Here is a 9271-nt window from a genome sequence, read left to right as displayed (position 1 = left end):
CGTGTGTGTGTCTGTGTGTCTGTCTGTAAACAAAATATCTCGAGAACGGTAAGAGCTAGAGACTTGAAATTTGGTATGTAGCTGTCAAATGTGACAAGTATGCGACACGAAACTTTTGGTTAAGACCGGTGTAACGCTTGGCGGCATTTTACCGCTTTTTGGCGGTTTTCGGTGTAATTTAACAATATCTCGGGAACGGTATAAGCTAGAGACTTGAAATTTGGTGTGTAGTTCACAAATGTGACAAAGATGCAACACAAAACGTTTGGTTGAGATGGTTGCTGCCCTTGGCGGTATTTTGACCGCTTTTGGACAGATTTTGACCGTTTTTTGGCGGTTTTCAGCTATAGCGACATAACGGTTAGAGATATTGTAAAAGAACACTCAAATAAGCATTATTCAATAGGATAAGGAAAGTCGTGTGATGTACACACCAGATTTTTTTTTAGGAGTTTGGTTTAAGGAACTGTAATAACGGAGGTCCCGAAATCGAAGAGGACAATACTGTCGATCGTTCCGAGAACTTTTAGGAGTTTGGTTTAAGGAACTGTAATAACGGAGGTCCCGAAATCGAAGAGGACAATACTGTCGATCGTTCCGAGAACGAACGTTATCTGTTTTAAGTTCGTCCCGGGCGGAAATCGAACCCACTTAGCACCGGGCACCGGGCAGATACGCTATACCCTCCAAGCTAAGAACACTGGCTTAAAATAAAACAATAAAAAAAGGATAGGTATTATCTCTTTTTTTTTCTGGAATACACCGGGTTGATGGTCTCTAGCCATGTTTAATAGGCTCGTACTGAATTTGTCCATTCGGCTAGAGCTGAAGCCGCTACAACAACAACAAAATAAAACGGCACACTGTAGATCTAAATGTTTACGTGACTCTGACAGACCGCGAGTGACGGTTACTTAGGTATAAAATAAAACAAAAAAAAAAATACATGTTTTAGGGTCAGATGGTTTTTCCTTCTCCATTGAAGTGTACACAAGCGTTTTCACTTTTGAAGGAAAACACACTCAGCAACCGAACTCTCTCCCATGATGCCAAGGTGGGTTCCCTATCCAAGTCTTCCTCTCTTTGCATGTCCCTCTGGTCTTTTGTTAACCACTTAAATAACCTTCATGTTAGTGTTTAATCCACTAACAAACAGGGAGACTCCCTGTTTAACAACTCCCTGACTAACTCCCTGTTTAAGTCTAGCCTCTATCAAACCTCTTAAAAAAAAAAAAAAATGTGGTTGTGTTCCAGGTGAATTGTGCGTTATTGTCGAGTATTGTAAGTACGGAAACCTTCACAACTTACTTCTCAAACATCGAGACGTGTTTATCAACCAGGTAGACGCCTTGGGAAATGTGGATCCAACCATCAAAACATGGTAAGTCCCACCGTCCTTGGACTTCAGATCTAGAGGTTGGTGGTTCGAGTCCAAGATGAGTCGTAAAATTTATCGAGATGTGTCCTTCGAAGACCATTGTATTGCAGTAATAAAGAACTTTCCAGTCTGATTCTGACAGAATGAACAGAGTTTATTTTACTGAAAAGGTGGAATAAGATTTTGCTTTTTATTTTTAAAGACATTTATTTATTCAATAGAAGGGGTTATAACAGTGAAGTAAAGCTGTCTGGCTGGGGGATATTAAACAGGGAGTAGACCAGTTTAGTCTGGCTGAGTATACCAGACTGAATTTCCCTTGCTAAATAGCAAAAGTTGAGTGCGAAGGGCATCCACTCGTAAAATTTGTAGCCAAAATTAAATGTCAGCCCAAAGCAATCACCCCAGTTAGGGCTGATTGAGAGGCTGGCGAAATAAGAGATTTATTTTGCCGCTACCCAACCACTGATCTTTTCTTGTTTACATGTCTATTCTATTCCCCAGCAAGCCTCGTTACGTGAACGTGAGTGCTCCCTATCCTATTTCCTCCCCTGTCAATACTACCGGTACCGGCCTCAATAGCTTCATGTCTACCAGAACCACCGTCACTACGCTGTCCGATTCCACCCCTGATAACGGTCTAGGAGCGGACGGGTATCTGTTACCTGTGGAGAGCTCAGGGCTGGATTCCATCAGCACCGAGGATCTCATTAACTGGGCCTTCCAGGTAGCACGCGGCATGGAGTACTTGGCACAGAGAAAGGTAACACCCATTTTATGAACAAAATAAATATTATTATTCTCTCCGCCCGATGTTGCTCAACTTCAGTGGATTTTGTTTTTGTTTGTTTGTTTTTTTTTTTTTTTTTTTTTTTTTTTTATAAAAGTCCTTAAAAGGCTTATTTTGGCTTATTTTACCCTGAAATAAGTGCCATATTTTGCCTGTCTCTGCTAATTATAGAGCCTTGTGTTTATCCGTGTTGTGTCTAATCCGGTCTTGTTTTCAGTGCCGAGCTTTTCCAATCCCAGTTACCTTGAACTTACCAATAATACTCACCCAACCGAACTCTCTCCCATGATGCCAAGGTGGGTTCCCTATCCAAGTCTTCCTCTCTTTGCATGTCCCTCTGGTCTTTTGTTAACCACTTAAATAACCTTCATGTTAGTGTTTAATCCACTAACAAACAGGGAGACTCCCTGTTTAACAACTCCCTGACTAACTCCCTGTTTAAGTCTAGCCGGGGGACTTTAAACAGGGAGTATATCAGCCTGAATTTCCTTGCTAAAGAAATAGCAAAGGTTGAGTGCAAAACAAAAAGCAACGCTATCTATAAATAATTACTATGCGTGCAGATATGTTTTATAGGTACCAGAATTTTTATACGCATGTCTGGTATTTATAGGTAGGTACTGGGTTATTTATTATGCGACGCAATTTCATTCAAAATAAGGTTGGTATGTACCTACATTTATAGGTAGAACCTTACTTATCTCTGTACGAAATTACCAATGGTAGGTAGGTACGTACTAAGTACCTACCTTACTTATATCTACATGAAATAATGATGTGATAATTAGGTAGGTAAATGTTAGATTGAATTTATACGCACCATTCCTTATTTCCACGACCATTTTACCATGACTAAAGCTATCCTGAGGTATTTACGTATAGGGTATAGGTACCTCAGGACACCCACAAAAAAAAAAAAAAAAAAAAAAAAAAAAAAACCACAGAAAAAAAAAGAAGAAGAAGAGGAGGAGGAGTTTATACCGCGAGAGTTAAGGGACTTTTCAGTCCTATGCTGGCAGTATAAACAAGGTATATTCTATTCTATTTTCAGGAACGTCTGCCGGTGAAATGGATGGCCATTGAATCTATCAGGGATAGAGTGTTCTCCACTCAGTCTGATGTTTGGAGCTACGGTGTAACCCTGTGGGAGATGTTCTCACTGGCTAAAACTCCCTATCCAGGTACATACAGGGTGTATTTGTTAGAGGAAAACACCGACGAGCGGGTAAACCTAAGATTAAAAAAAAAAAAAAAATCAAATCTTAAATTCTTTGTGATAAAGCAGGGCTTTTTCACAACTTTTGTGGATGTCACAACATTACTAATTGCCTCCCCGACGAGCGGGTAAACCTAAGATTTAAAAAAAAAAATCAAATCTTAAATTCTTTGTGATAAAGCAGGGCTTTTTCACAACTTTTGTGGATGTCACAACATTACTAATTGCCTCCTTTGCAATCAATTTCCACATTTCAATAATCTTTTTACACTCGTAATGTCGCCAATGGTCGCTTAATATGTGAAAACTATTTTGAAAAGAGATAGAGACGTAACTCTTTTAGCTATGTATAGATTGTATAGGTGCTAATACTTAGCTTCTTTGGGTGTACAAACATCAATTTAAAAAAAAAAAAAAATGTTTCTCTTAGCTCCTCTATAGCTTTTCCAGCACTCATTTATGTAAAACTGTTTGGTCGTGTAGAAACTATTGAAACTGCTATCTTTGGTCACACAGTAATTTTGAATGAGAATGATTAAGTTCTTTATTAATTCAATTTGTAATATTCTGACCCCATACAGGTATCGAAAACATAGTGGAACTACTGTCTAAGCTAGGTATAGGTCGACCAGGTTTGGATAAGTCCTTCTATGGGAACAGACAGACAGACTGACTGACAGACAGACACACAGACGACACCGAAGCGAATACAATAGTCCGTCCCTTATACCTTTTCATTACTGTTGTAATAATAAAGGAAGGACGGACTAAATATGTACAATGTCAATTAATGTAAGTATGTATACTTTATCTACCTACCTTCCTACTATGGTGGATATTAAAATAGAACTTTAATTTTGTTACGATATTCTTATAAGAAACTTGATTTTTACTTTCCTTATCTAAGCTAGAGTCCGGATATCGGATGGAGAAGCCAGTCTATGCTGCGAACTCTATCTATCTGATCATGTTGGACTGCTGGCACGAGAAACCCCTGCTGAGGCCTAGCTTTACTGAACTAGTTGAGAAAGTGGGGTCCCTAAGCTAGAGTCCGGATATCGGATGGAGAAGCCAGTCTATGCTGCGGACTCTATCTATCTGATCATGTTGGACTGCTGGCACGAGAAACCCCTGCTGAGGCCTAGCTTTACTGAACTAGTTGAGAAAGTGGGGTCCCCTTCTACTGTGTAGTTTGCTGTAGTTGTACCTATCTTGTGTGTTAGTTTGATTATAACCCTATCTACTAAAACTTTAGTTCATTGTCCGTTATGCTTATGTCGGTTATTGATTGATCCAAGCCCAGCCAATCACTATCAGGTAGGCCTGTCAGGTCTTCCTGATACCTGATCATTTCTACCTGATAGTGAGTGGCTGGCCTAAGGTTGATACCAGCCAATCACTATCAGGTAGGCCTGTCAGGTCTTCCTGATACCTGATCATTTCTACCTGATAGTGAGTGGCTGGCCTAAGGTTGATAAGCTTTTTGTTGCATCATTATCATCCTGATTGTGCCGACAGAAAAAAAAGGTACGTGTAGGTTTAATATTGCATCATGTAAAATTCTATTCGTAGTAGATAATTATGTATTTCATAGGTATTAATCGTGTTGACGTTCCTTTACAAGTGGCATGTGTTGAATAGATAGCGCATATTTTCCTTTGGAAACCCCGAGACGATTTCCCCTCTTCTAAAGCTGATTTCCCCCTCTTTTGGCGTGATAGTAAACCATTGGAAATCTACCCCCTTGAAGATTGTAAATCGTTTCCGTTTCCTAAAAGGAAATACGCGTATTGTTTGTCACTAATCATCAGAGACAGGCAAATGCCATGGCGCCATAATATTTCAATTTTTTTTTTTTTTTAGCAAAATTTGGAAAAATGCTATAAAAGTCCTTAAAAGGCTTATTTTGGCTTATTTTACCCTGAAATAAGTGCCATATTTTGCCTGTCTCTGCTAATTATAGAGCCTTGTGTTTATCCGTGTTGTGTCTAATCCGGTCTTGTTTTCAGTGCCGAGCTTTTCCAATCCCAGTTACCTTGAACTTAGCAATAATACATCCACCATTAATATTAATACCTATTCTTACCTCCCTTTCTCTCGTTTATTCTCAGAAATATAAAGCTCTCAAGTCGGATTTTGAACGAGGCAATGTTGAAAATTTAAATCCGGAAATGGGAGTTTCGGAACAAGCAGATCTCTTACCGTACGACAAAAAGAGGTGGGAATTTCCCTGGGACAAGCTCACGTTTGGTAAGAACAATATGGAAATACCTTATTTGTCCTGTTCCCCTCTTCTTCTTCTTCTTCTTCTTCTTCTTCTTCTTCTTCTTCTTCTTCTTCTTCTTCTTCTTTTCTTCTTCTCCGCGTTTTACCGTGTTCAGACGGGGTCGGCGTTTTTCGTCAGCCTCTCAATCAGCCCTAGATAGGGTGATTGTTTTGGACTGACATTTGGTTTTGCCCCAATCAGCCAGTCTAGTTAGCTTGGAGGGTAGCACGTCTGCCCTGTAAGCGCTAGGTTGTGGGTTCGATTCCTGTCCCGGGCGGATTTCCGATCCACTTGAATTGAATTTGAATTTTTTAAAAAGATAAGTGTTTCATCGCCGTTTGTATGTTGTAACAATGAAACAACTGCTACATTAGACTCATGTGGTCTGTGTCGTAGCATGCCCATCCCGTAGTAGGTATATCCCTCATCAGATGGGCGATAAAAGACACAATACTTCCCACTTAGGTGCTGGGTCAACACGAGAACACCAGAAAGTAATCCATTGAAATATTTTCAATTGAAAAACGAGTGCAAATTTTTGACCCTAAAATCTGAACGAATCTGTTTTAGCACTATCTCAATCTGAACGAAGTGTATCAACGGCTGAATGACGAGGCACTACGACAAGGCCATGACTATCTCTCCATGCTAAGCTCTCCAGATATCCAGAACATGATGGCCGTCTCCACTGGTGGTGAAGAACGAGATGATGGTTATCTAAAACCCAAAGATATCTCCGTAGAAGATATGGAACTTCACCCTATGATATCCCAGCCGGGAAATGGCCTCCCAACGCCCGAGAAAAATGGCAACGAGCAGCCCAGGTTACCTGGTAAGTGGATGAGGGTTTTTGATTTTAGATTGGAGATGAAGATTGAACTAATTAGAATGCTTCATTCGATTGAAATTAATTTAGGATTGAAATTAATTTAGGCCAGCCACTCACTATCTGGTAGACTTGACAGTCACACCTGATCAGGTCCGCCTGATACCTGATAAGTACATATACTACCAGGTAGACCTGACAGATACGGCTGAAACTGGTCCAAGGAGCATGGTTTTTGTTTCGGAGTTGGGTCTGAAGATTACATGGAGGTGCCTTTTTTCGTACTTACGTTATTTAAACCACAAATAATATCTAAGTTGTCCTTTATCTATGTATTTCAGAAACAACTTGAGTGACGAAGACTATGACACCCCACGAAGCATACGGGAATTGAATCGAGATAAGAAACTCAAATGGCTGTGTTCATCGAAAACTACAATAGTATGATATCAAAAGGAAACATTTGCCTATAGGAATATATTTAAAATTAAAACTAGGTAAATTACCTAAAAAACTTCTTCTAAGTTGGAAGAACCAAGTAGGGTTCCCATGACCGCTGCCGAGTTCCCCCGCTGAATAGTGAGTGATATCCTTTGAGTGAGGAAGGCAGCGGCCTTTTTGTCTCCCGTTGATTCCACCTGCCGCTTCCCGAGATCTTTTATGAACACCTTCGTATTATCACACCAAGGCCCGAGCGTTTTCACCGGAAAAGTATTTGACATTCGACATTCAGCGAAGAAAGTTTGGTCAGCTTTCGAGAATACTCAGATTCCCATTATAATGGGAATATCAGACCAAAATCGCGAGAGAGATGTAAACTCTACGAGAGCTGGAGTTGAAGTCCATGTAGCATGATATTCATTGCCGTTTTATTTTCGTACGAATTCAAATTAAAGAATTGGTTGGCCCAGGTGTAACGCGATTGCTTGCCATGCAGAAAGTCCCGTGTTCGATTCCCAGATTCAGTCACTAAACGGGCAGTGTTCTTATTCTTTCTTCTCGCACATTAGATGATACCTGTTATTATTAATTTTACTATTAGATTCTATTTATTTTTGATAAAATTTTATTATTAATCTCTTTTACCTTTTAATTTTATTATTAATCTCTTTTACCTTTTACCTACTATATTTGGAGTGTTTAGTATCTAAACCTGCTCTGGGTCAAACCAGTAGATATGTTGGAAATTATTTATTTCATTTATGACTTATGTCTGAAGTTTTCTTCTGGATGATAGAGGAAAGAAATACAGATATAGGTATTATTTTGGTTATGTAGATACCAAATTGAACTCCGACCCTTGTCCATTAATTTATTCTAGATTAAGTTACCTATTAGGGTAAGTGTACCATTTATGCGCCCATTTAAAAAACGTACCATTTATTAGCCCACCTGTACCATACGCCACATGAGTCTGAACTGGACGAACTTTTTCAAGATCCAATTTCATCAAAAGAAAGGGCTTAAAAACTGCTAGCGAACCAGTGCTTTTCAAAATTGTAGTCATAAAACAAAAATTAGAAACAAATAAATGTTGGCAGGTGGGCCAATAAATGGTACGTTTTTTAAGTGGGCGAATAAATGGTACACTTACCCTATGTATCAAGATTTTATTAGTGTAAAACACAGTAAAAAAAACAAGCAGGGTCCGTCCCTCCGGGAATTTTTTAGCCCGTAGTGATTAGAGAAAATCAGTACCTATGTACCTACCTCATTTTTATTTTATCAACCTACTGTTTGGTTAAAGAGGCTCTTTACTCCTATTCGTATAAATTAATATTCTTTTTTTTTTTCGTAATTCCTACTTACCACGGAAAATGATGACAGTGGTTATCCAGCCTCAAACTATTTTCTAAGACCACCTACCAGCAGAATTATTTTATCAACCTACTGTTTGGTTAAAGAGGCTCTTTACTCCTATTCGTATAAATTAATATTCTTTTTTTTTCGTAATTCCTACTTACCACGGAAAATGATGACAGTGGTTATCCAGCCTCAAACTATTTTCTAAGACCACCTACCAGCAGATCGGCATTACTGTGGGTTTTATAGCTTCCCATTTTAAAAATCTCACCCCCCGCCATTAGTATTTATCTTGCTGTACTAAGAATGAAATAATGACAGGTGGATTAATATTCTCACTTTGTAGATATAGAAACTGAAAATATTCTGCTAGATTCCGCGGAGTTTCCGTAAAACTTGATGTTGATTTTTCCACGTGCGTATAGATAATAATGTTGACTTTACCTACCTCTTGTCCTTAAACTTCATAAGGAAAAGTCTGTAATAAATTACCGTAGATGCTCTGGAAATAATTACAAGTAACGAAGTGATTACTTTTTTTCTAAGAGGCTTGATAGAACTGTTGAGGTCTTATCTCATAGCTAACTCCCGAGGTCTTTTCGTTCCGAAAGCGAAGAAAGAAGGAAGACAGGATAGAAGAAAGCTAGCCGTTCCGAGAACGAACCTTATCTACAATAAAATCCGCCCCAGGCGGGAATCGAACCCGCGTGATTAGATATGTGACGAAAAAACTTCTGACGCCGCTATGACTGGCTGACTGTATTAAATTCACCTAAGATCTGTTCATCTGTTGTACTAGTCTTCGACATGTCAGTCTAGTTATCTTGGAAGGTAGCGCGTCTGCCTTGTAAGCGCTAGGCCGTGGGTTCGATTCCCACCCGGGACGGATTTTATCCTGGACGGATAATGTTCGTTTTCGGAGTGGCTGGCTTTCTCCTATCCTGTCTTCCTTCTCTCTTCGACTTCGGGACGGTAAGACCTTAGCAGTTACA

At 39.4% G+C, this 9271-nt stretch overlaps 1 protein-coding gene across 1 annotated transcript in view; it reads left to right on the top strand.

Moving 5' to 3' along the window:
* Positions 1–7771, top strand: part of LOC103513240 (vascular endothelial growth factor receptor 1) — a 40904-nt gene extending 33133 nt beyond the window's left edge. The window contains exons 13-21 of the mRNA XM_026826496.1: positions 1255–1381; positions 1883–2153; positions 3220–3349; positions 3966–4001; positions 4296–4427; positions 4688–4701; positions 5496–5573; positions 6221–6482; positions 6818–7771. Coding sequence (XP_026682297.1) covers positions 1255–1381; positions 1883–2153; positions 3220–3349; positions 3966–4001; positions 4296–4427; positions 4688–4701; positions 5496–5573; positions 6221–6482; positions 6818–6828 — 1061 coding nt within the window. The 3' untranslated portion in view covers positions 6829–7771. The remainder of the gene's footprint in view (positions 1–1254; positions 1382–1882; positions 2154–3219; positions 3350–3965; positions 4002–4295; positions 4428–4687; positions 4702–5495; positions 5574–6220; positions 6483–6817) is intronic.
* Positions 7772–9271: the final 1500 nt, after the last annotated feature.

The sequence above is a fragment of the Diaphorina citri genome, unplaced genomic scaffold (assembly GCF_000475195.1).
Source record: "Diaphorina citri unplaced genomic scaffold, Diaci psyllid genome assembly version 1.1 scaffold944, whole genome shotgun sequence".
Classification (NCBI taxonomy): domain Eukaryota; kingdom Metazoa; phylum Arthropoda; class Insecta; order Hemiptera; family Psyllidae; genus Diaphorina; species Diaphorina citri.
Note: the sequence above shows the minus strand (reverse complement) of the source record. Positions and strands in the feature narration are given on the sequence as shown.